General features: G+C 38.3%; 2 protein-coding genes and 4 non-coding genes across 7 annotated transcripts; 5 read left to right on the top strand and 1 right to left on the bottom strand.

Moving 5' to 3' along the window:
• Positions 1-886: 886 nt before the first annotated feature.
• On the top strand, positions 887-13,404 carry LOC113699286 (lipid droplet phospholipase 1). Of its 2 annotated transcripts, XM_027219538.2 has the most exons (12): positions 1,107-1,245; positions 2,550-2,651; positions 3,380-3,524; positions 4,336-4,403; positions 5,691-5,761; positions 6,113-6,340; positions 7,996-8,159; positions 8,238-8,293; positions 8,387-8,439; positions 12,592-12,760; positions 12,848-12,945; positions 13,032-13,404. In XM_027219538.2, exons 3-12 carry the CDS (start codon positions 3,424-3,426, stop codon positions 13,146-13,148), a joined length of 1,125 nt encoding a protein of 374 aa, XP_027075339.1. In that variant the 5' UTR covers positions 1,107-1,245; positions 2,550-2,651; positions 3,380-3,423; the 3' UTR covers positions 13,149-13,404. The 2 variants fall into 2 exon arrangements, with proteins under 2 accessions (XP_027075338.1, XP_027075339.1); XM_027219537.2 differs by lacking the exon at positions 2,550-2,651 and having other exon boundaries at positions 887-1,245.
• TRNAQ-CUG (transfer RNA glutamine (anticodon CUG)) lies at positions 8,767-8,838 on the top strand. The gene has a single exon. It is a non-coding gene; the product is annotated as a tRNA-Gln (tRNA).
• On the top strand, positions 10,575-10,646 carry TRNAQ-UUG (transfer RNA glutamine (anticodon UUG)). The gene has a single exon. It is a non-coding gene; the product is annotated as a tRNA-Gln (tRNA).
• Positions 11,112-11,183, top strand: TRNAQ-CUG (transfer RNA glutamine (anticodon CUG)). Its single transcript has one exon. It is a non-coding gene; the product is annotated as a tRNA-Gln (tRNA).
• TRNAQ-UUG (transfer RNA glutamine (anticodon UUG)) lies at positions 11,454-11,525 on the top strand. The gene has a single exon. It is a non-coding gene; the product is annotated as a tRNA-Gln (tRNA).
• A 960-nt stretch (positions 13,405-14,364) lies between the features above and the next one.
• Positions 14,365-18,234, bottom strand: LOC113699604 (putative late blight resistance protein homolog R1A-3). Its single transcript, XM_027219976.1, has one exon. It carries the CDS (start codon positions 18,232-18,234, stop codon positions 14,365-14,367), a length of 3,870 nt encoding a protein of 1,289 aa, XP_027075777.1.
• Positions 18,235-26,295: the final 8,061 nt, after the last annotated feature.

Below are 26,295 nucleotides of genomic sequence, written 5' to 3'. Positions count from 1 at the left end.
TTTTTTATTAACACGATAATTTTTATTCTACACCTACTTCTACTGAATATTGAGAGGAAGGGACAGATCTAAAGGAATCAATGAGAAACTCAAAAAAAACTGAACCACTGAACCTCTATGGGAGCATATGGATGCTTGTGCACCTGCTAGTGAAATTTTTAAAAAATCCTAAAGAAGAGTGCATAAATCAAGGGATTTGATCCCTTGGTTTATACCGAAGAAGAGCTTTCATTTTCTCCTTGGTGCCCAACTAGTCTAGTAGTAATTGGTTATAGAATAATTTTGGTTAAAATACCAAAAAATTCACTATAGTTTGTTAAATGTTCAGTATAACTCCCTCTGATTTGAAAATTTATACTATAGCGTAGATTAAATTGAATCAAAATCATACGGAGCTATCGCGTAAATTTCTAAATTAGAGGGAGTTAAATTAAATATTTGATAAATCATAGGGAGTTTTTGATATTTTATCCAACAATTTTTTGTGAACCTTATACATAATATGTTAAAAGCAAGGTAAATTACATGAATCATACTTTTTTTTTTTTTTACCAAATCATAACCGTTGACTTTATCGGAGTCCTGGCCCCTTATTCGCCAAACTCTCATCTTCATATCTAAATAATAAACTTTTCAATTGCCAAAAAAAAAAAAGAGATTTAAAATCCATACAAGAGTGACTTCATCAACTAATTCTAGCCCGACCCTATTACGATTCCAAAGGACACGGATTCTTAATCCCATTGCCACAGGACAGGATGACAAAATCTAAGCCCACACGAAAAACGAGGCAGCTGGCTGACAAGGGAAAAGAGTACCCATTTCCAATGCCCATTCCGATACCTCACGAAACGACACCGTGCCGTATTAGCAAATTGGACACTCCACCCACGCCTTCCTAACAACCAGCATTTGTCAATTCCGTGGCCACCTCTCCAAAGTATAATTGTCAATTATTATTATTACTATAAATAGTAAATCGTGTATATTTACCCATGGCTTATCCGGCGCCTTTGATTCACCATTCCCCCCGGATTCTTAGCCTCCCAAGCTCCAATTCCAGTTTTATCAATACTAATTATACTGGTAAAAATAGTAGCAATAATAGTAATAATAATAATAATCATAATCAGAATAATATTAGTAATTCCTGTTCTTCTTCGCCGTATTGTTCCTGCTCTTCTTCTTCGTCGTCGTCGGCGGATAATCGGCAACGGAGTAATTCGGATTTCATCGCTTTTTCCGGTAAAGTTTATGCTTTAGTATTTGTTCATTTTTTGCTCTCGTTCATGTTCACAATTTATAACTATTTGTTTTTTGAAGCTCGTCATTCTATCTATTTTTATGGTTTTTTTTTGACGGAAATTAGTGCGGAAGTTGGAATTTATGTGGTTTAGTTCATGATACCTTTCATTTCATGCTAAAGATAGCTCAGATTTTATTTGTCTTTTGGTTAGTTTTGTTTGGTGAATTATGTGGTGTTAGAAATGAAGAGTCTTGCCTAAATTGTAGATCGAGAAAGAATGAATACATGAGAATTAAGGTGTGTTTGGATTAAGTTTGCGTGCTGTTTGTAGGCGTAGATTAGAGTCAGACAACGGAATCTTCAGATCTGTTATTTGGGAGATATCCAGCCATTTGTAACAATTTGATTGAATTTTAATTGACAGAAAGAATGAGAATTTTGTTGCCATTATTACAGTGTAGCACTTGTAATTGCACGCTACCGTTTGTTTACAGTGTTGGAAAGCAGCTAGAAAGTATCTTCAGGTTGTAACTTGGGAAGTGACTGCGTGTTGGCACATTTGTCTGTCCTAGGAATGAGACAAAGTAGTTTATCGAATATCAGGGATTATGTGCTTTGTTTTTGCTTTTGTATGATTAGTAATATATGATACCTTGAGTCTTGAGTTTCATCCTATGGCAATGGTTTAATAATTCATTAAGGTTGCTGAAAATGTGATTACATGGCTTCTGAAACCCTAAATGACTTTGGTCACATAAACATTTGGATTTTATAGTTTGGAGGGGAACATATGCATGGAGACTTGGTTTGTCGGCATGCAGAGTTTTTGTAAGAACGCGTGTTAAAACATTTCTGCGAATTTGACAATTCAATGTGACTACTTAATCTCTTTTATGACTCTAAAGTTGAAGGAAAAGTCGAATTTTGACAACCAGCTGGTACTAGATGATGTACATGTTGGTGGAAGAAGTTACATGTTTCCAAGATAAATGAGAACCCAATGTCGTTTGTCAGTCAATCACTCATTTTCCTGTGATTGTTGCTAATATTAGACACATATATTTGGCTGGTACGTAAGTTAATATCTGATGCCTATGGCATCCTTCCAAATTTAGGGATGGCCCTAACAAAGTGTCAATTATCAGTTCTACTTTTAAGGATCATCGTGTCGGGCTTAATTTTATGTAATTTGACTTGCCTAGTTACGCAGCAGCATTTCTGTTAAATGGCTTGCTAAAGCATTCATAATTTTAACAAACAAATTGCACTTTCTGTTTGTTACACTAAATGTGTGATTATACAGTTCTTAGGCATGGTAATTGAAGAAAAGATCTGAGGGACTTGCACCTTTGCAGAGTAGGTTAAGCATCTGATCTGGTGCAACAAGTTGTGTTTTGCAACGGAGGTAATTCTGAGCAACACTAGAAGGCTAGTTAATAAGATGGTTGGAGTTCATAGTTGTAGAGACTATTGGGTTTAAGATAATTAAAGAGGACAGTGGTAATAATATGTGCACATTCTTTACACATACAACTTAAACACAAAAATACTATATTTTGTCTGAATTTATTTTTTTCTTATTTGACCAACAAGACTTGGGACTAAGGCTTCCTAGGCATTGTATGTAGGCTCTTACTTCCAGGGAGGTTGTGCCTTGCCTTGCCACATAAAAACTTCTCTCTCTCTTGGCTAATAGTGAGCTCAACACTTTTTATGGAAGCAGTTATGTACATTCAATGCAGTAAAGTATTGAACCCATTTTCCAAAAGTTACTTTCTAGAAAAGTGATAGTTCGAGTAAGTTTCTTTCATTAGTATTATCTTTGAAAATAAGTGAAATCATCTGAGCTGAACCATTACTACAGTCTTTCCTAAGCATGCAGAATTTCAAGAATTTGTCCTGTCGCCTTTGATATTTATGTTGTCCATTCAGTATTAGATAATTGGTCTGGACCACATTGTGGTTTAAATTTGAGGACTTTGTGCATCTTTGATCTGCTTTTGATGCTTAGACTTTATAGATTTTCCATTCCTAAATTTACAAGTGATGCAAACATCATATAGTGGAAATATTTTCTTCTTATTAATCTTGGAGTTACCTTTCCATAAGTTTGAGAGTAGCATGACTTTGCAGGCATAAAGAAGATCTGGGAACATCAAGGCTTTAGAGCTCACGCTATGAGTTCAACCCAGAGTAATGTTGCATCACCAAAGGGCATTTATAATTTGAAAGATGAGCCAGATCATCTGCTTGTCCTTGTTCATGGGATCTTGGCAAGGTATATGTGTTTCTTGAGTTTTACATGTCAAAAATAGGGGAATAGTGCCTTCAAACTGGCATTTGATTTGGTTGTCTGATAACAATCTGGAGCATAGTTGTACTTGGATGTTAATAATTGAGTAAAATTTACAGGTAAATGTAAGGTAAGAAAAAGAAAGATGATTAAAAGTAGCAGAGTAGTTTTTTTTTTGAGGAGTGTAAATTTGCATCTTTAAACTGTATATGCTATTATATATTGCTCTAACTTCACATTTGTGTCATGGATCCTGAGCATCAGAAAATTCCTGATGCATGCAGCAGCATCCGAGGTTCATGATTAAAGAACTTATGATGGGTATACCATTGCATGTCCTGCATGTATGATGTTTATACAGAAGTCATTGTGGATAGCTTTATTAGTATTTCTTGGTGGAAGAAAGCCATTGATATTTCGTGCATGTGATGGTTATCCTTAGCACCCACTCAGTATTCTGCGTCTTTTCCATTACTTGTAGCTTTTAACTTGTCACGCTTTTAGAATCTTGTTGCTGCTACAACATCTTTGCTTTTTCTGAACCTCTTGGAGCAGTCACCAGCAGATGATATACTTCTCATATAGATATATATTCCTTCTGTTTATTTTGCAAATCTTAAGACAGGAAGGAATGTATTAAGCTTGTTTTTTGCTTGTCTTGTATTAGCATGCTTCAGGCGAATTGATCATTTCATTTGTATGCCCAAGACAAATTGCGCATAATAGTGACAAGTTTAATGCACTTTTAAGCTGCAGGTATATAAGCAACTTTGATTGGTTTTTATGATTAGTGCAGCCCTAGTGACTGGACATATGTAGAAGCAGAGTTGAAGAAGCGGTTGGGAAGAAACTTTTTGATATACGGTATGGTTTATAGTGTTTGTATAAAATTTATGAAACTTATGGATTTCATTTTTTAGTTTAGTGAAGGTGGTTACACGTAGTAATAGCAATCTTTTGTTTGGCTTGTATTGACAGGATTCTGGGTTTGACCATGACAGCAATTACTTTGTGTGAATAGAACTAGAGACTATCTTTTGTTCTTCTAGCAGGCTTGGAACTTGATATTGGGCTTTGTTCACCCTTATTTACCATATTTTCTTGGAAAGAAGAGCATATACCATCATCTTATCCCTTATATTTTCTATTATGTTTTTCTTGTTTCCTTATATAGAGATTCTAAGAAGGGTGGAGTACTGTGATAGCAACATAGAAAGAGTGGGGCTCATTGTTGACAATCGAAATTCATATCATTCTTGGTGCAATTCAAGAGAAAAATGTGAAAAACCTAGGTGAATGAAAGTGGATGAATTTCACGATCACACAAGCTTCAAAAGCATTTTGCTTAGGAGTCGGTGAAAAGTTGGAACTTGTTACCATCTACTCTGCTCTGGATTTTGTTGCTACCCTTTAGTTATTCTAGCTGTTCATATATAATGAAATAAATTATGGCAATTGAGGGAGACCAATCTATGAACCTCTCTCTCACACACCCTGATTGGCAATTATTGGTATTATGCAGATACCTACCTGACCTATATGTTTGATTGATCAGGCTGTGGCAACTTTACTTGAAATTCTTTTTCCTAGCTCAGCATTCAATAATAACTATAAGCAGTGTCATTTTTTATCTTCTGGATCTTTGACTCTCTTGTTTCTATAACTTTATGCTCAAATATATGTTTTAAAAGTGATGGGTACCATGTAAGCAGCATGCTTGAGATTGATGTCAGACCTTTGTATATAATTAATGCAGATTTAATAATAGTCAAATGGACTATTGAAATTTAAGGATATCGAGAGAGAACTGAGTTAGCGAAATTCATAACATGAAGCATCCTTGCTTGCTTGCTGTGGTGAAAAAGAACGGAAGGCAAATGCTGAAAATTTTACATCTATATTTAAGGCAAAGTTGTTGAGTCCAAGCTGATGCACTTAATTTGGTGACTGTGAAGGATAATTATTCAAGTCGTTTAATGGTGTTTGCTGCAGAATATGTTTTCTTCTTAGATGAATTGATTTTCCTGAGTGCTCCATTTAATTTCTAATTGGGTATTCTATGTTTCTGCGATTAACTATGTGTGCATGCTGATTTCTTGCCCCAGGATTAATTTGTTCTTCTTCTTCTTTTCCCTTTCCCCCAATGTGCAGCAAGTTCTTGTAACAGTTATACCAAAACATTCACTGGGATTGATGGAGCTGGCAAGAGATTAGCAGATGAGGTGAGTTTTCTTTTCTTTGTTGCCAAACGTTTTTGCTGTTAATGCCATGTCTGAACTTATAGGCTAGCTGGAACTTGAAAGTGGTTAATATGCATTTGCACTTGTGTGTGCTTTCTAGATATAGGCAGGTTGTTTCCATTTTATAGACAGTACTACAAGTTGGATTAACATGCTTAGTTACTTTGATTTGATCAATGACATCTTCGCAGTTAATGTATGATCAATAGCTCTTCTTTGCTGGTATTTATATGTTCAGAAATCTTTCTTAATATTTTGTGTTTCTCCAGCAGCGTTGGAGCATCAGCTTTAAGTAGCATTGCATTGTCTTCACCATAATTCAACTATGAACAGGTAATGCAGGTTGTTAGAAAACAAGAAACCCTGAAAAAGATATCATTCTTAGCCCATTCGCTTGGTGGATTGTTTGCAAGATATGCAATTTCTGTGCTTTATACGCCAAATAACTCAGGTCATCCCTATGATCTTTCTGCTTCTACAAAAGGATTAATTGCTGGGCTTGAACCTATCAATTTTATTACCTTGGCTACACCGCATCTCGGAGTGAGAGGGAATAAACAGGTTTGTTGTAAGAAATATCTTAAATTTTGAATTAATGGCAAAGTGAGACTTTGTGCATGTCATCATGAGGATGTTGACTTGGAGGGTCCCCTGTTATACTTGTATACTGTTATAATTTACAATATCTCTGCCTTGTGGTTCCTTATTTTCCTTGTCCTTTCACAAGAGGAAGAGGTAGGAATTGGAGGAAAAAGAAAAAGATCCTAAAGTCCAAAAATCTGTGTTTTTCTTTTTCAAAGTTTCTATTCTTCGACCAATAATCTTGAAAACACCGGTTGATGGCTTGGTGATCTTCCTACTTAAGAAACAGAGATGAAATTTTTCCACTATAGTGGACTGTAGTTGCTTTGCCCTGTTGTAGGTTGGTTATTTGCAACTATATATGGTTCAGCAAATGAAAGTGCCCGTAGTGTTCTTTGTTGAAACTTTATTCTGGTTTATTTGATTCTGCTGTAAATCATTCTAGTTCCATAAAGCTTTATGATGCTTAGCTTTTGATATTTTCTCCTCCTCTTCTGGGGCTGCAAGGCCTCTAAATCCGTGTTGCTCTTTATTCAAGCATGATACTTGTACACCTTTTCCGTAGTTAACATAAAAACCACTCACTGATGTATAAGTGTGGGTAAAGAATTCTGTAGAAGCTTTAACTTGCTATTTTACTCTCTTACTAATTTCATTGTTACATTGGTTGGTGGACATAATATTGATGCAGCTTTCCCTGCAATTTTTCAACTATCTTTTTCTCTAAAAAGGGTAGTGCTGTTCCTCTGGAATTGATATCCAAAACACTATTGCCAGTTATCAAGTTTGTTTGACTGGAAGTTTGAATTTCCTGGACAGTTCAGCAGGACACAATAATTTTACGTTAACTCACCAATTGTGTCATCTTCTTGAAGTGCTTTGCTTGATGATAAACCAAGCTTGTTGCTATTGATTTGGGGTTATGCTTGATCACATTCATTCATTTATAGTTTCACTAAATAGTCCTGTGAATCAGCAAAAGCTTGTCTGCAGCCACATCAGCAAACAAAGTCCTGCAGTTTTCCTGATTTTCTTTCACTTGGGCTTTTGTAAAGTTTTCATTGTAATAATTAGTAAAATTTTCTTGTCTCTGGTATTTTACTGCATACCTGAAGTCAAGTGCCTGACAAGAGAAGAATAATGGAAATAATTGCACTGGTTTTGGTAGATGAAGATAGGAATGTAAAAAGAAAGAAATGTAGTCATTGCCTTGGTGGCCATCTAGCAAAATTTGGGGTTTGTTGACTAAAGTGGCTGATAAGAGGATGCAGTACTTTCATTTTTTGGCCTTCTTAGAGTTCTGCAAGGGAAAAAGTAGATTCATATTTCTAAAGAAATGATATTTTAAAGTTTGGTGTTGGAACTCTTAGTAAAAGAAAGAGGAATTTCAGAGAGAGAGAGAGAGAGAGAGACTTTTTTCCCCTTTTTCCTACTTCTATGAGAATTTAATATAGTCATTGAGGTCCTATCTGACTAAAATTTGGGTAGATAAGCTTACTGACTAATGCATAGTGTGTGATAAAGTGTTCTTTTCAGGAATATTTCTGGTTAAAGCATGATCAACTTTCTCATCTATGAACATTGACTTCTGATCTGGAACCTGACCTCCAGACAGTTTTTGTTGTCTGATTTAGCTTCCATTTCTTCTTGGAGTCCCCTTCTTGGAGAAGATTGCTGCACCACTTGCCCCCATTTTCATTGGCCGAACTGGTAGTCAGCTCTTCCTTACTGATGGCAAGCCTAACAAACCTCCTCTGCTGTTGCGAATGGCATCTGATTGTGAGGATGGGAAATTTATGTGAGTAAAGATAATGTTCGAAAGTACATTCTGGTTGGAACTCCTTTCTAAAGCTTCTAAGCTGCTTTTCTCTTGCAGATCTGCCCTTGGTGCTTTCAGATACCGTGTCCTCTATGCTAATGTCTCTTATGACCGTATCCAGCCATATATTTCATATCTAACATTTTCTACCAAGCTGATATGACTTTTTCCTGTTTTCTAATGAAAATTTTCTTAGCATAATTTAGATATGGTTGGCTGGCGTACATCTTCAATAAGAAGGGAGACAGAACTTGTGAAGGTAATTTGCTGATTTACTCCTGAGTACTTTTCCTCTCATGATACACATTTAATAAAGGTGTGTGCATAAAGTGTGAATGGATGAGCTCATTAACATTTGGGGCCTAATTGAATGGCAACTAGTAAGTGGCTAATTAATGGTTATAGAATACTTTTGGGAATGATTGGCCATTAATGATTTGATCAAAGTTTAAATGCCAATAAGGCATGTGAATACAATAATAGGGAATGCTTCTCTTCAGCTCAAATTGATTAAATTTTTGTCTCCAGGCAACTGCCTTTTCTTCCCTTCTTACTAATGCAATCTGGACAAAAAGCATGGTCAATTGGTTCCATGGTCTAGTGGCTAGGACATTGGACTCTGAATCCAATAACCTGAGTTCAAATCTCAGCGGAACCTTTCTTTTTGGTTCCTTAGGATAAGTTGATGTCAGCAGTCATTAAAAGATTAGTTTCCTGTTTTTATTGTAGAGTTCAGATCTTGGTTAAACTGGCCATGTAAACAGCTTGCCTTTTTTAAGTGTGAAAAGTTTGACGCTTTTTGGGACCTCAACTTATTATCAACAGTGCCAGACTTTTGAAGAATTCATCTTCGTTTTCCGTTTTGCCCTTTGTTTGACTACAAAAGGTGGACAATGGGTGGACAAAAGGTGACAGCTGGGTCTACATATGTATTGGTTGGCACATGGCTTACTCCAGTTAGAATTAGAGAGTGAAGGCACGCAAGGCAATCATTTCAAAATGGTTGGTGCGTGCATATCAATCAACTGAACAACAAAGTGCAAGTATTGATGGCAGACTTTCTGGCCCCAATAATACTTACTTTTTAGTTAGCTGAGACAGGGGTAAGCATTGGAAATTATTGATAAAGTTCACAACCATTTTTTGGCAATGGCAAACATTTTGGGACAGACCAAAATGGAAAGCATGACAATTTCAATGGGACGGAGAGAGTGATTTATATTAGTTTAGGTTGGAAACTGATATGAGTTCAAGCATTGATGTTGTTACGTACCATAGAAGTTCTCGAGAAAGTCCTCTGGCCTAGTTAGTGGGATCTCGAACTTCGACTCTAGTAGCCTGATTTCAGATTTTGGTACCACCTTAACTGTTTTTTGGTCGAGATTGTGAGATCTGCTTGTTAGCATAAAGATGAATCTTTCTACTTTACAATGTGATCCTAATCCTGCAGCTTGAGTTTAGCTTTTGGTAGAGCCTTTTCCATGTTGGCTCAATAAGGTAGATATTCAGCTATTTTGCTATAAACTTGAGGAATTTGAATATTTGTTTTCACTAACAGAAGTTGATTGGAAGTTTTCTTTAGTGCTGTGGTCCGGTTGTTATTACTAGACAGAATGCAGCAGCTGAGCTCAAATGCTGGCTGAACATTTGCTTTTGGGTCTTCTACTTGAAGTGTTTACCTGCTTTGTCATTTTAATGTATTTGAATGGACAATATCTTGAACTAGGTATAGACGTGTTATGCAGTCTTTTGATACTTGATAGTCTATCCATGAAATTAAATTGTAGCATTTTGTAAGGATCTAAAGCATTAGCTATTTTCGATGATTTATCTAATTATTCTCATGGTTTGAAAGATAAGAAATAGATTTTTGCTCAGCAGAGCTAGTATAGTTAGACATGACATATAGTGATTCTAGGTATTTAGTTGGGTATATAAGTCGAGTAGAGATTAATACAATTGCAAGCACATAGCTTAGATTACAGAAGTAGACAACCTTTTCCATGGTATTTGATAAGTGACAAGTCAAGTGCATCGTGCATGTATACCTTGTCTAGGGACTAATTTTGATAACAAGTCTGAATATACTGATTTCACCTTGAATCTTAGTTCCTATTGGGAAATTTGTCTGCCGTCCTGCTGTAATATACATGCCAAACGTAAAGGTTTTTTATTGCAAGGATGCTAAGCATGAATTTTGGGAGCATCGTGTTTGTGGAATTTTGATGTTCTGGTTGGGATAGTCGTGAAACTTATGTGTCGTACACGACTCGTGGTACTTTTATGAGTAGAACATTTATATACTTATTTAGCATGGAAGATCAATTAATCTCGTATATTTGGATCCAAACTACTGCTATAAATTAAAAACTGATGGAACTCTATCCCAAGAATGGTTCCATGGTGTAGGGGTTAGGACATTGGACTTTGAATCCAATAGCCTGAGTTCGAATCTCGGTGGGACCTTTTTGTTTTGGTCTTTGGAATAAACTAATTGCTAGTCATATGCCTAAGAAATTTCTAAGTTGTTGACTGCAAAATAATGTCCAGTAAAGAAAACTGATAGGAATGTTATTTGTCAGATGAGTCGTGGACTAGTAAAGATTTTGATGGAACCTTCTCTCTCTTTTCTCCTGTAGAATAAATTCATCGATTAGTTTAGGAAGAGATGTAAATTTTAAGTTCTTGACATTAAGATTGCTTCATCTATATTAACCTTACTGAGATTGTATAGTACAGATTGGTTCCTTGTCTGGTGAATTGGGTTCTGAATCCAACCTTGATGGAACCTTTTACCTTTTTGGTTCCTTGTATCCTGCAGAACATATTAGCTATGTTTAATGTAGAAAGTACAGCTAATTTCACTTCATTGGACTTGAGAATGCTTGCTATCGTCAAAATGTATTGATAGTTGGGTGGATAACAACAGAAGGTTCCATGGTCTAGGGGTTAGGACATTGGACTCTGAATCCAACAGCCCGAGTTCAAATCTCGGTGGAACCTTTTATCCTTTTTATTCCTAAGTTGGTGTAAACAAGGATGTTTGCAAGTTTTTGCCTAAAAACTGCTGTTGTTGGATATGGGTTCAATTGATGGAACCCATATCTTAAGAGAAGGTTCCATGGTCTGGCTACCAGGACATTGGACACTGATTCCAATAGTCGAGTTTAATCTTGATGCGATCTTTTACGTTTTTAGTTCTTGCACAATATAATTGTGAAATGAACTTTAGAAAGCTAAGTAATTCCATGGTGGACCCATCTCTTAGCAAATGGTGCAATGGTCTTGCGGTTAGGACATTGGACTTTGAATCCAATGGCCCGAGTTCAAATCTCGGTGGGACCTTTTTTTTTTGGGGTGTGTATCAGAACCTGAAGAATGGTGGTGATCAGTTTAAGTTGTTCAATTTCTTAATCAGAATCTCAAAACCATTAACTACTGAGCAGACAGTTGTTTATGTATGATATTATCTTTTACATAATGCATGTACATCAAATATCAAGTACTTTTTTGGTTGCTGAGGAGGACTTGGTCTAGTGGCTAAGGTTAAGGCTCGAGGAACAAGGAATTAGTGGTCCTGGGCCTCCCTCCCTGCTTCTTAAATACCACCCCTCCCTCTGCTAAATTTTTTTTTTAAAAAAAGCACTTTGGTGTTAGCTTGTATTAAATGATTTTTAAAGTTAATCCAGCCCATCAATATGAAGTTACTTTTTTGTGAGAATCTGCTGAGGTAAAATGTTGCCCCTCTGGGAACATTAAATCTGCTTTCTTTCTTTCTATGGAGTTTCCTCATTAAGATCATCCTCTGAAAATTAACCTTTTTGTCAAATATTAACATGCTTTTCTTATCTGCTATTAAGTCTTTATGGTGAAACTTTGAGGCTTTGCACTTCCTTGTCATCATTTTATTTTTCTTTGGGTGCAACTTTTTCGTTAAGCTCCTTATTCATAAGCTGGAATTAAGATGGTGTTTGCTTACAGAATTGGAATGACTATATACACGGCGTTTGAATCTGCATATATTATCTTTGTATTTCAAATAATACACTTGTTAGATTCATCTTCATTGAGCATTTTTATGGAGTAATTTGAAAAAGAAAGAGACCCTGCTTATGTGTCTTCATTGCTTTTCCTATCTTTATAGTTAATTTGCAGCATCCACCAATTTCTTTTTCACTTGTTTGTTCTGGGTTTGGCACTATAACATTCCGTGGATAGTGAATCTGCAACTGATCAAGATTTTTGTGCCTAGATTCTTGATTAGCAGCTCGATATTTTAAATGCAAGTCTTTTTTCAAAAAATGTAGAAGCAATAACATGACTGCGTTGACCACCTTTTTAAGAATGATAAAATGATTTGTTACATGTTTATGTTCTTCCGTCTCTCTGAGATTTCTACTTAATCTGGCAGCCCCCTCAGCGTTCGCTGGATGGTTACCAACATGTAGTAGATGTTGAATATTGTCCACCTGTTCCGTCCAGCAGTCCCCATTTTCCTCCAGAAGCTGCTAAAGCAAAAGAGGCAGCTCAAAATGCACCAACCATGCAGAATACATTGGAATATCATGAAATTGTGGAAGGTACTCTAAAAGTGTTAACAGCTGCTGTTAGTTATAAGACACACTACAGCGTCAGACCAAATGACATTATTGTTTATTTTGTCGCAGAGGAAATGATACGTGGACTGCAACAATTGGGGTGGAAGAAAGTTGATGTCAGCTTTCACTCGGCATTCTGGCCCTTTTTCGCTCATAACAACATTCATGTAATGGTTTCTGTGCATTATTCGAAAATTGTTATTCATGATTACCAGCTGCTGTTTTTCAATGTAAATCCGTTATTTGGCCGCAGGTGAAAAATGAATGGTTTCATAATGCTGGGGCTGGAGTCATTGCTCATGTTGCAGATGGCATAAATCAACAAGAGAAGCAGCAAGAGTCTTCCGCCTATATTACTGCTAGCTTGTAGCTCTAATTCTTGCAAAGGAACAACTTATTCGACAAATGTACAATGAACCATTTGAGCACTACCTCATGGGGAAGCAATGTTGTACTTCAGAAAGAAGAAACAAGAATTGGCCTAATTCTTACTGCTGGAGCAGATCTCCATGATGGTATCTGCTCCTCGCTCCTGATTCCAGATTGCTATCAGGTATTGATTATGATGGTGGCGTATTGGAAGCCAGCGCCACTTCCAAATATAATCTGTTATAGCAATTTGTCAATACGTCTTCTAGCACCATAAGAGCTTTACATCTTCTAGCAAAATTAAAGAAAAAGAAAACCCAAAAGCAGTGATAAACACCAAGACGTTTGCCAAAGCCCAAAATCAAACAAAGCAAAATAGACAGTAAAAGAAAAGCCCAAAGAAAACACAAGCAAGCAGTCCAAAACAAGACAGAAAAAATTGATTTCTTTTTTTCATTGATAATGTGCTCGGATAAGAATTATTTGACAAAAAATAATTTACTTGTCTTATAAACACATTTTTAACACATCATTTTTTTTTATATTTGAAATTACCTTTTTATTTCACATACTTAAAATTATAAAAAGTATTACAATAATTATTTCAAATAATCTCCTATCCAAACACACCTATTAATGCTCTCTGCACGGATATGATATGAAGGTTTTTTATTCACAAAGAAGTTTACATATTAATAATTTTAGTGTACGGTTCTTTATTTTGGAGAAACGCTTGTTGAAGAACTTTAAGCCACAGAATTGAAGAACTCTGAAATTGCTTCCGGAACATGAATACAAAATTACATCATTGAACTGATACAAATAATACTGCGGAGTGCAGTCCCAATCTGAATTAATGACTCTTAAACGAATACTGTGACTAGAAGAGTTGATTTGACTCTGCTTCTGAAGAATCAGCATAATCACGAATAAAGTGATTAAAGTGTCAAAGGAAATGAGAAATAGAAAGTTGGAGGAAACAAATTCTAGGTCTTAGGATTTGATAAATGCATGACTTTTCTTATGACTGCAATCACAAAGTCACAGTTGCACCAACTTCAAGCCAAGAATTGAACAACTCCGGAAATTGCTTCCGGAACATGAATATAAATAAAATTACATCATTGAACTGATTCAACACATACAAATAATACTGTGGAGTGCAGTCCCAATCTGAATTAACTGACTCTTAAACAGATACTGGGATGAGAAAAGAGTTAATTTAACTCTGCTTCTGAAGAATCGGATAGATCAGCATAATCACACGACTCTGCTTCTGAAGAATCGACTAGATCCTCAAGAATGACCCTTAGATCCACATTTCCCATATCCACCTGTTCTTCTTGAATTTGCTTTACAGAAGTCGCAGCAGACTTGCAGCACCACTTGAGCTCAATCATTTCAAGAGTCAAACATTCCCCTAAACAAGAAGAAGGGACCTCTTCCAGCTTCCAACATCTTTCCACAACTAACTTCTCAAGACGGGAAAAATTGTCAGAAGTGGCAGTCCAACTTCGGAGGTCCAAACTTGACAATTCCAAGAATCGGAGGTTAAGGAACTCCCCTGCTTTCATTTCCCATTTTTCCCCTACAAAGGCTTCATGCCGTAATTTAAGCGCTTCAAGACTCGGCAGCTTTCCGATTGTTGAAATTTCAGTCCATGGCATACGAGTACATGAGAGAGTCAACTTTTTCAAATAAAGTGGGAATTTAATTTCCAACGGAGCACGAAAATCCACTTTAAGTGACTCTAGTCGACTCAGACCATCCAGCACGAGAATCCAGTTTCTGGAAGAACTAGAATCCTCAATGCAAGGCACGCATTTTAGCCTGCGGATGCTTGGTAACTTTGTCAATATCTTCTGCAAGCTTTGAGAAGAGGAATCAATTGCAAGGCTTAAAGTCTCTAAATGTTTTAAATCCGGGCAGCCGTCAAGACTGTCAGCAGGAAAACTAAAACCAAAACAGGAATGTGCAATGCATAGATGCCTCAACGTCTGAATGTTCCAGATAGTGGTCGGCAGCCCAACATTACGACGGCATGCCATCACCAAAAGAGTTTCTAATCTTGAGAGGTTAGCTATTTCAGATGGCACGGACCCAATGCTTGAAATCACCAAGCATCTCAAGTGAACAAGCAATACTACTTCCATCGGAAATCCATAGAGAAAACTAAAACATCCAAAATCCAACACTCTAAGAAGTCTGAATGGCAAAACCCCAATTGGAAGATAACGCAGCCCATCCCACTTATCAAAGAAGAGCAAAGAACGTAAATCGGGAAAAAATACCTTAGACTTTTTAAGCTTCTCCAGCCCGGTATTGTAAATACATAGTCGATGAAGGTTGTGCGGTCCAGTCAGAGTCAAAAGATCATTTTTCCCACGAGAAATCTGTAGGAAACTTTCTTCTTTGGCTTTTTCCACACAAAACTCGTGTATCAAATCATGAATTCGGCAAGCTTTGGCACCACCTATAGATCTTTGTCGAGTGACCATAACTAAACTTCTTTGGAGCAGATCCGTCAAGTACTCATCTACCACATCCTCTAAGCTCTTTCCTTCAGTCTTTTGCAGAAATCCTTCAGAGCTCCAAAGCCAGATCAATTTTCGAACAGGAACGTCTTCATCTTCCGGGAATGCACCGAAATAAAGAAGGCATGGCTTCAGATGACCAGGCAAATTGCTGTAACTCAACTCCAGTGTCATCTTGCATTGTTCAGTCTCAACAATTGTGCTAGAACTTAGAGTTTCTGCAACTTCTTTCCAGCAATCATGCTCAGTAGTTGCAAGAATTCCAGCAACAAGGACAATTGTGAGAGGTAGTCCCTTACAGTTTTTTGCAATTTGGAATCCAACTTCATTTAGTGTTGGAGGACAGCAACCTTCCTTGCCAAATAACTTATTTTGCAGCAATGTCCAGCTCTCTTTGTCAGTAAGTTGGTGAAGATGGTAAGGTTCGCTATCATGTTTTAATTGTAATGGCAAACTGTGAATTCTGCTGGTTAAGAGAATCCTACTTCCGCTTAAATCATTTGGAAATGATCTTTCCAACAAATTCCATGCCTCAATGTCCCACAAGTCATCCAAAACTATGAGATACCTATTTCTCAACAAAACCCTCCTTAGCTCTTCAGCCAAATCATCTTCATCTTTGTTAAGATATTCCCCAGGACTACCATGATGAATACTGCACAAAATCTGCGCTAACAAATTGTGCTTGCTATATGCTTGAGAAACAGTACACCAAGCGTGAATATGAAAGTGGCGACAAACTGAATTTTGCATACGGTTGTAAACTGTGTTTGCTAATGTTGTCTTACCGAGTCCCCCCATACCAACAATTGAAACAATATCCAGCTGCTTTGAACTCCTGGTAAGTCTATTGATGATTATCTTTACTGCTTCATCAAGACCCACTGGAGCTTCATTCAGTGCTGGGGTTCTGAGTTTTGATGTTGTATCAGCTGAATTGGTGGTAACTCTTTGAGTATCAGTGCCATGGCCGAGGCTGTCACAGATTCCAAGGGCCTCAGTCCTCATCAGTTCAATATCTCCAGCAAGGGTATCCAAACATTCAGATTTATCCCCAAATACAATAGAGTTGATGAGTAACTTTGCCTTATAGGCCACCTCCATACCACGATTCCAAAGAGCTTGGAGTTTTACGTTCTGGTTGCGCTGCCCGACAATATTCTTGAGCAAAGATCTTAAGAACGTAAGATCCTCTTGCACTCTGTCGATATGATTCTTTGGGAAATCAATTGAATCAGCTTCAGAATTCGATAAATCTTGGAGACTTTCTAGGAGGAAATCAAAGCAGCCCAACTCATTGGTCCAAGGAAAGCAGAATGACGGTGGTGGATAAATTTGTGCAAATTCTGCCATAATAAACTTGAGCACTTTGACCAGATGAAAAAGCGCGAGATCTGTTTCCTTGGCCAAACCTTCGTTCATTTCAGTTGCTGAAAGGGATAAAATCACAATTCCTGCATCACAGGCCACAAATCCAATTAGATCCTTCATTTGATCATGTAGCCCGTCGAATTTCTCTTGCTGCTGCCCGAAGAGGTTTCTCAGGAACCTTACTCCCTCGTGGAGTATTAGCATTTGATCCTTCATGAGAACCGAGAAACTAGGAAAATGTTCTAGTAGCTCCATAGCATTATACAGGAGACAATCAATAAATTTGGCCAATAGATGCTTATTCTTCTCCAGCACTAAAGTGTGTGACGATCTGGATAACTTTGAAGCTGTCAGAACACGGATATAAGTTTCTCGGACTTGGGGATCAACGGGATCAATCTCCTTGCGTATCAATTGAGAAATTTGAAATTCCACTTCATTGCACATTTGTTTACTTTCTCTATCAAACCAACATATAGAAATCAGGCGTGCAGCTTTGACAGCCACAACTTCAGCGTGGAACAACAGATCCATCAATTGCTTACCCTCGATGCCTTGCACTGTGGCAAAGCAAATGAAACTCTTCAAGAACGATAGCTTCGCTTCAAGGGTTCTCATTTCAATAGACGGAGCTTTGTGAAGTTCGCCAATCCAGCAGCCAACCCACTCCAGACTCTCTAAAACAGAGTCAATCAAATTTGTAACTAGTCGTGGATCTCCCAGTGAGCAGTGGTGCAACAAACTGATGATGCACGATGATTGGATTTCTGTCTCAAAAAATAACCTGATCTTTTCCTTAAATGTGGTGAGCTTAGTTTTGATGTCACTGTGATTTGATCCAAGAGACTGCATATATGTAAAAACAGCAGACTCAGGACCAGGCACTATCGTCCTAGCCAGATCTTGAATCTTCGACAACATAATACTAAGTCTCGAACTGTCGGACTTAGTATTACCCTTCTCCTCCAGATCGGGTTCCCAACACATTTCCTGGTTCTTCCAGCAATTTGTGATATACAGATCAAAGGGTAGCAATACGCGTACGTCGTCCTTCAGCTCCAACATTAGACGATTCAACTTCGACTCCACTTCATCATCGAACTGGAGCCGCATCTCTATAAGCCAGTCCAGATGCTCTAAAATAGATTCAAAGACACTAGTGCGGCTACCACTGGAGGCCATCTTCATTATGGTGTCTTCTTTTTCACTCTGATATCAGATCTCTGTCTAGTGCAGCAAATTATGCTGAATGAACTTAGTTCAAGATCTACAAATTCCTCATGAATAATTAAATATTGCGGCAAGACTCCTTTTTTCTTGCAGTAATTTTAAATATATGCAACATTCTTTCTTGCTCTGCTGTGGCAACAATTACTCCCCCAAAGAACGACAGTCAACTGTAAACACACATTCAACATATCAGCAAATTCTTGAATGAACCCGGTCCACTGCGACACCCATGGACCGTGTGGTTCTTGTGATAGGTTGCAATTTTATCATTTATTTTATTATTAATTTCCCTATTACTTAATCCAATGTGAATTAATTGTTAGATTCTACTCACTTTTAGTATTTTACATATATTTCAGGGAGTAGAACGAAAATACCATAATAAGTGTCGATTTGACAATTATCAGGAAAGAGTTCAAGTAGCAGGCAACCAGGGCATTTTTGGAACAAGGAGATACAAGGCCTTTTTGGTAATTCGCAGAGCGCAGCATTAAAAGGAGGAACGAAGGGCTGAAGTGGGGGTCTTCTTCTTCCTCTCCGGAAGGGGAGCCGCCGCACATTGGAGAGCTTTCCGTCTTGTAGCTTAGCCGCAGTTGTTGACTTATCTTCTTAGTTCTTGTTAGCTAGTTTCTTTCTTACGTATGAAGATTGCTGAGGAGCTTAGCTTGCGATTTTCCTTTTGAAGCTTTTGATTAGGACTTCCCTGTGCATGTCAGGAGCAAATAGGAATAGCTTTACTGGTGACTTTTCCTTTGGGTCTTGGTACGCATGGCAGGAGCAAAGAGGACAGCTTTGACTTTTCTTCCCCTTTAGTTCTTGCGAATTGAATTCTCCAAATATCCGTGACAATGGCCGCGGCTCTTTTTACAATTTCTTGTGGGCTTTGTTTAGCAACAATGAACTAATTTCCCTTGTCTAGTCAAGGAACAACGGAGGTTTTGATTCGCCTAAAAATTGTGAGATCGATTTAATTTTATCTTTTTCTTTATTTATTGGTATTCGCATATTCCTTGGTTGTAGTATTTATGATTATTTGATTAATTGATTGTCTTGGATCCGGATAATTAATTGATTTGGTAATCTATTGTCAATTAGGGCATTAAATCCGTAATTGTTTAATTGCTCTAAAATAGTGACAACTGGCATGATTAGGTTTGTGTCAGGAGAATACGCGGGCTAATCTAAAATAACCCTGGTAGTGTGTTATTTGGTTAGAATAGGGCTCCTCTAATACGTAAGGCAATTGGGGAATTAAATTCTATGGGCGTACCTAGAATTGTTTTCCAATTAGAGCAGTGATTAACGGGCGTACCTTGATCACCGACACAGTAAGGAGGGGTTGACTGTCATCGCTTGTTTGGCAGTTATAACCTATTTATTAGTAAATAATTGGAATTGCCTTTGCTTATCGATGATCAATTAGGTGAACTATTGCTGAAATTATTCCTTGGCTAGATCCTTTGATTTTAGTAAATTGTTATTTAATTTCTAATTGGCTATTTTATTTTTATTATTTTACTTTTAGTTGGATTGTTTAAATTGTCACCCCTGAGATAAAAACACCCCCTTTGTCACTGTGAATTTGGAAAGGAACAATTACTCCCAGTCCTTGTGGATTCGACCCTACTTACTGCTATCTACAGAAATTAATTTTAGTTTAAGCAGGTTTATTATTGCACAGGTTTCGACAACCTGTCAATTTTTGGCGCCGTTGCCGGGGACTGGTGCCAGATTAATTTGTTTCTTTTTGAATTTATCTTGTTTTCATTTTTTTTTATTATTTATTTTTCTCTTTTTTTTTATTTTTTTATGGCTGCTAACATTCCGTATTTTGATGATAGACTGGACTTTATTCCTGAATGGAGTTATGAGACTCGTGTTCTTCCTAATGATCAATGGGCTGTTGCAAATTGTGAAACTTATTTTGCCTCAAATTATTCAACCGACACATGCCCCGCATTTCAAGATAATCTAAGTGCTCTGATTGATACTTTTGGAGATTTTCCATCTCGATTTCAAACGTGGTATGACCCTTATCCAAACAGGTATGATCAAGGATGGTGGGATAATTCCAATTTTAATTATGCGACGGGGCCAAGGGATTTTCAACAGCAAGAGTCTCAGCAATCATCCTCCGTGTCAGGTATGTCTCTTGAACAAATGATGGGATTACTAATTGGTAATACAAATCGATTTCATCAGGAGACACAAGCGAGCCTAAATCGATTTCATCAGGAGACACAAGCGAGTCTTCGCGACCTGGCGGATCAAATGCGTCAATTGACATCCAGGATAGAGCGATTAGCTTCTCACCTTGAAGAATTGCCCTCACAAACCAATATCAATCTTGAAGGAGATGAGAGTGCAATTATCCGGCCAAATGACATGGAACTGCAAGAGTTTCAAGGAAACGGATTTAAAGATGCAGTTGAAAAGGAAGTCGAAGTGCAAAAAATGAGACTCCAGGATCAACTCATTCAAGTGAATGAATCCAGTGAACAATCTCCAAATGCGGTGACATCCCCTCCACTCCTTCATCACTATTCTCCTGACTCTTACTCTTCAATTCCTGTTAATGAAATTGACTTTATTATACCAGACAATTTTGAATTTCATGACAGGAATAAATTAAGAGTGGCGATGGCGAGATATCTTGAACCAATAAATGCAAGTGGGGGAGGAGTGAATGGAGAATGCAAATTATCATCGACTCGTTTGGCGCCATTCACTAGTCCATGGAAGCCCGTAACTCGTATGCCCAAGGATTACTCTATTTACGAGGGCTATCAGGACTATATAGTGGATGAAGCATTAAAACGAGCCACAAGATTTTATCCTCCCTAAGTAAACGTGATAATGTCTAGCCAAAGACATTAAAAAAATGTGCTCATTGGGAGGCAACCCAATCTCTTTTGAATTGTTTGTTCAATTTCGTGTGGTAGTTTAGATGTGCACTCCTTGAATTCGACTGATTTTGGGTTTCAGTTTCGTTTTTGCTGATTTATAGGTGCCCTTCAGTCATGGCGTGCCCGCGTGGTTATGTGCAGGAAGCTCACGATCAGAAACTTCTGGGAGCTCTCTTGCCCTCATGATGTGCCCGCATGGTGACGTGCAGGAAGCTCACGATCAGAAACTTCTGGGAGCTCTCTTGCTCTCTTGACGTGCCCGCGTCACGTTCGCGGGAAAGGTAAGGATTAAAAAAAAAATTAAACATTTCTTATCACCGTAGCTTTAGTTTCCAAATTTCAAAAAAAAAAAATTTTTTTATTTTGTAAAAGGAAGATTATTTCCGTGGCTCAAAGAGCCTCATAATTGGAAGAAAAAAAAGAAAAGAAACATTTTTGGAAAAAAAAACAAACAGCAATTTCTCTCTTTTTCTTTTTCTTCTTTCTTTCTTTTCTTTCTTTTTTTTTTTCTTCTTTCTTTCTCTTTTCTTTCTTTCTTCTACTCTGTTCACCTGCTGGTCCGTCGCCCTTGCTACCCGCGCACCCCCAGCTCAGTGCCGCCCTCAGCTCTCTCTCCACCACCAGATCTACCTCTACCGCGCACCACCTTCTTCCTCGACCAGACCGCGCGACGCCGTTCCGCCTTGCCCGCGACCCAAAGCCCTCGCGCGGTCCCGACGCCTCTCTGGTCCACCGCCGCCGTCTAGCGGACATCCACCAGCCCGCATCGCCGCCCGCCAGACAGCGCCGTCCACACAGCCGCCTTCCACTCCCGCAAGCGCGGGCAGCTCGCTTCGCCTCTACTGTCTGCTACTGGCCGCACGCCCGGGACCCCAGCCAGCCGCGGCCCATCCTCTGTGCCGCCGCCGCTGCCTCCCAAAGCCACGGACGCACGCCAGCCGCTGCCCGTCGATCTGTCCAGCAGCCCCTTGCGAGCGACTCAGCTTCTCAGCCGCCGCTGCTGCTCTGCACACGGAGGCCGCGGCCCTTTTCCCCTGTCTGCTGCTTTCTCCCCCTGCTCTCTCACTCTGTCCGCCGCCAACTCATATCCAACTCTGTCCGCCAGCAGCCACAGCCACTCGCCACCACGGCCACGCGCTATCCCTCTTCCATAACAGGTGGAGGTATTCACCCCTAGAACACTTATACCCAATTGTTTCCAGCACTATTTCTTGGACTTAATTGCTTGGCTGGATTGGAAAACTCCGTGGCTGCATTATCTGCTTAAATTGATTGGCATTATTTGGAGGAGTTCCCTGCTATTGGGATTGTTGTTAATTACCCATTTGAGCACCACAGGGTTTATTGGGTTGAGTGCTACATTCTTAGTTGATTGCTTTGCTTTCAAGTACTCTGTCGGTCGATATCAATTGCTCGTTTCCTTGAGCTCGTTGTTGGGACTTTGAGTTAATCAGTCCTACTTTTATTTGTTGAATTGGGAGCCTGTGCTGCTTACCTAGCTTGTTGGGGGTGATAGCATTTCGTTTAATTGTTGGGGGCATCTTAGTGATTGGTTAATATTGCACTTCTGGAGACCATTGTCTGTGACTTCGGTGGCCGGGGTTCCCACCTGGTGGATTAGTACATACTTGGGGCTATTGCTTTACCATTGCTTTGATCTGCTATAGCATTTGTTAAAATTTCTGGGGACATTTGTTGAAATTCTAGTTGGACCGAGTTTACTTTTGACTGTGAGTTGGAGTTCTCATTACTTTGGGTCAGCCGTTGGAATTGTTTCATCAACTCTGTGGGTATTTTGACTCCACTAGATTAATTCTACTCTATTGGCTGACTGCTTGGAAGCTAGGGGTTTGAGATTTAGTTGTTAATGTCAGAGTTTTCCACTACTATTGCTTGACCTGTTCACTTCTTGAGGCTCATTACTGGGGGCATTTGTTGAGTCTTTAGGTGCTATTATTGGAATATTTTATCTGGAACTAGTTAACTCTAGTTGGTTGGATATTTGATCAATTGCCAAGACCGTGTGACTGTGTTGCTATTGCTAATTCTCTACACTTCTATTGCTGCATTTAGCATATTATTGGGGCAGTTGTTATGGTTTGACTGGTGGGGGCATTTGTTGAAATTTTAGAATGCATTTGTTGAGAGTGTGGATGGCACAAGTTTGCTTGTTGACTGACTGAATTGGGTTGTCCTTGTGCTTATTGACGTGACTTTGTTAGTCCCCAGTTATTGATAATAGTTTCTGGTTGTTGATTTTGGAGGGCAATTGTTGCTTTATTGACCATATTTGGGCTTGGGTGGCCCGTGTTTGCTTTTAATTGTTGAGTTGGGGAATACCAGTGACTATGAATGTGCATTTGTGGTTGCTATCTTTGTTGGATATTCTGTCTTTTGTTGTTTGGGGTGATAATTGGCGTCAATGGTGAGTGGCGCCACTTACAAGCACAGGTTCACAACGTAGATGAGCGAATGACGAACATCACCCACCAAGTGGCAAGGATGTCTCAGAACTCGGCTTCCCTCCACTGTTCCCTCCTATCCCTTAGCTGTTCAACAGGGAAGTTTCATTGTTCTCTTCGCTTTCATTACTTTATTACCTCCATTGAGGACAATGTAGGATTTAGGTGTGGGGGGAGCAGTTATGGTGCTAGTGTCTTTCGTTCATTTCTTTTTCTTTTTTTTAGTGATTAGCTCGTATGGGATGCCAAGTTTGATGTTGGATTATTGCCTCTATTTCTACTTTTGCCAAGTTTTAATAATAAAAGGATATCAAGTTCATGTGGTTGAATCCAAAAACATCTCTTTGGTGAATATCGATGATTGTTTTACTCTTATAATTTTTGGTTAACATTCCTAGGCATAGGGAATGATTATTGGCATTTTCATGTGAATTGGTCCGGTTATTAACTTTAGTTCTCCATATTTAAAAATGAGACTAGCAGCTGCAAAGTTCCTTTTGATTTTTGTGTTATTTTGAATTTTTGGTTTTATTTGGCTGTGAATAAGAGTTGACTGTACTCCGCTAGTATTTGCTACCGAGTAACCGGGGATTTTCACCAAAAGTGTCGATTCTCGCGTCAAAAAGTAGTAATTGCTATGAGTACGTGGTCACGTGGCGATAGAAGCTGAGTAATCGGGCTCCTTCATCTGGCCAATGTTGGAATTCGCGTCAAAAGGCTCTAATGGCTAGCGACTAAGTCTTTTGTTACAATTGAGAAAAAAAAAGAAAAAAAAGAGAAAAAAAATAGAAAAATAGAAAAAAGTGAATGTTGTGTTTGTGTATATTAAAAGTCAGCTTGCCGAATTATGGATTTAATGTTGGGATTATGGTTAATAGCTGGACCATTTGCTGATAAATGTTGTGTCTCATTCCTTTTTCTTAGATTAGTTAACCTGAAATTAGAGGAATTTGTGGTTTAGAAGCTAACCGAAGTGATATTTCTTGGACTTGACCATTGATGCTTGATTATTATTTTTCTTGGTATCTTGGCAATATGGTAGATGGAGTAATGACCATTGTCAAATATTGGTGTTTATTTGATGTTCTCATGCTTGAGGGCAAGCATGGTCTAGGTGTGGGGGGAATTGATAGGTTGCAATTTTATCATTTATTTTATTTTTAATTTTCCCTATTACTTAACCCAATGTGAATTAATTGTTAGATTCTACTCACTTTTAGTATTTTACATATATTTCAGGGAGTGGAACGAAAATACCATAATAAGTGCCGATTTGACAATTATCAGGAAAGAGTTCAAGTAGCAGGCAGCCAGGGCATTTTTGGAACAAGGAGATACAAGGCCTTTTTGGTAATTCGCAGAGCGCAGCATTAAAAGGAGGAACGAAGGGCTGAAGTGGGGGTCTTCTTCTTCCTCTCCGGAAGGGGAGCCGCCGCACATTGGAGAGCTTTCCGTCTTGTAGCTTAGCCGCAGTTGTTGACTTATCTTCTTAGTTCTTGTTAGCTAGTTTCTTTCTTACGTATGAAGATTGCTGAGGAGCTTAGCTTGCGATTTTCCTTTTGAAGCTTTTGATTAGGACTTCCCTGCGCATGTCAGGAGCAAATAGGAATAGCTTTACTGGTGACTTTTCCTTTGAGTCTTGGTACGCATGGCAGGAGCAAAGAGGACAGCTTTGACTTTTCTTCCCCTTTAGTTCTTGCGAATTGAATTCTCCAAATATCCGTGACAATGGCCGCGGCTCTCTTTACAATTTCTTGTGGGCTTTGTTTAGCAACAATGAACTAATTTCCCTTGTCTAGTCATGGAACAACGGAGGTTTTGATTCGCCTAAAAATTGTGAGATCGATTTAATTTTATCTTTTTTTTTATTTATTGGTATTCGCATATTCCTTGGTTGTAGTACTTATGATTATTTGATTAATTGATTGTCTTGGATCCGGATAATTAATTGATTTGGTAATCTATTGTCAATTAGGGCATTAAATCCGTAATTGTTTAATTGCTCTAAAATAGTGACAACTGGCATGATTAGGTTTGTGTCAGGAGAATACGCGAGCTAATCTAAAATAACCCTGGTAGTGTGTTATTTGGTTAGAATAGGGCTCCTCTAATACGTAAGGCAATTGGGGAATTAAATTCTACGGGCGTACCTAGAATTGTTTTCCAATTAGAGCAGTGATTAACGGGCGTACCTTGATCACCGACACAGTAAGGAGGGGTTGACTGTCATCGCTTGTTTGGCAGTTATAACCTATTTATTAGTAAATAATTGGAATTGCCTTTGCTTATCGATGATCAATTAGGTGAACTATTGCTGAAATTATTCCTTGGCTAGATCCTTTGATTTTAGTAAATTGTTATTTAATTTCTAATTGGCTATTTTATTTTTATTATTTTACTTTTAGTTGGATTGCTTAAATTGTCACCCCTGAGATAAAAACACCCCCTTTGTCACTGTGAATTTGGAAAGGAACAATTACTCCCAGTCCTTGTGGATTCGACCCTACTTACTGCTATCTACAGAAATTACTTTTAGTTTGAGCAGGTTTATTATTGCACAGGTTTCGACAACCTGTCAATTTTTGGCGCCGTTGCCGGGGACTGGTGCCAGATTAATTTGTTTCTTTTTGAGTTTATCTTGTTTT

Source organism: Coffea arabica, chromosome 7c (genome assembly GCF_036785885.1).
Source record: "Coffea arabica cultivar ET-39 chromosome 7c, Coffea Arabica ET-39 HiFi, whole genome shotgun sequence".
NCBI classification, from domain to species: domain Eukaryota; kingdom Viridiplantae; phylum Streptophyta; class Magnoliopsida; order Gentianales; family Rubiaceae; genus Coffea; species Coffea arabica.
This window is presented reverse-complemented; position numbering and strand designations above follow the sequence as displayed.

Coding starts and splice junctions, on each gene's coding strand:
- LOC113699286 (XM_027219537.2), top strand. CDS start 996: ATGGCTTATCCGGCGCCTTTGATTCACCATTCCCCCCGGATTCTTAGC. Junction 1,246..3,379: donor GGATTTCATCGCTTTTTCCG/GTAAAGTTTATG, acceptor ATGACTTTGCAG/GCATAAAGAAGATCTGGGAA. Junction 12,761..12,847: donor ATATCATGAAATTGTGGAAG/GTACTCTAAAAG, acceptor ATTTTGTCGCAG/AGGAAATGATACGTGGACTG.
- LOC113699604 (XM_027219976.1), bottom strand. CDS start 18,234: ATGGCCTCCAGTGGTAGCCGCACTAGTGTCTTTGAATCTATTTTAGAG.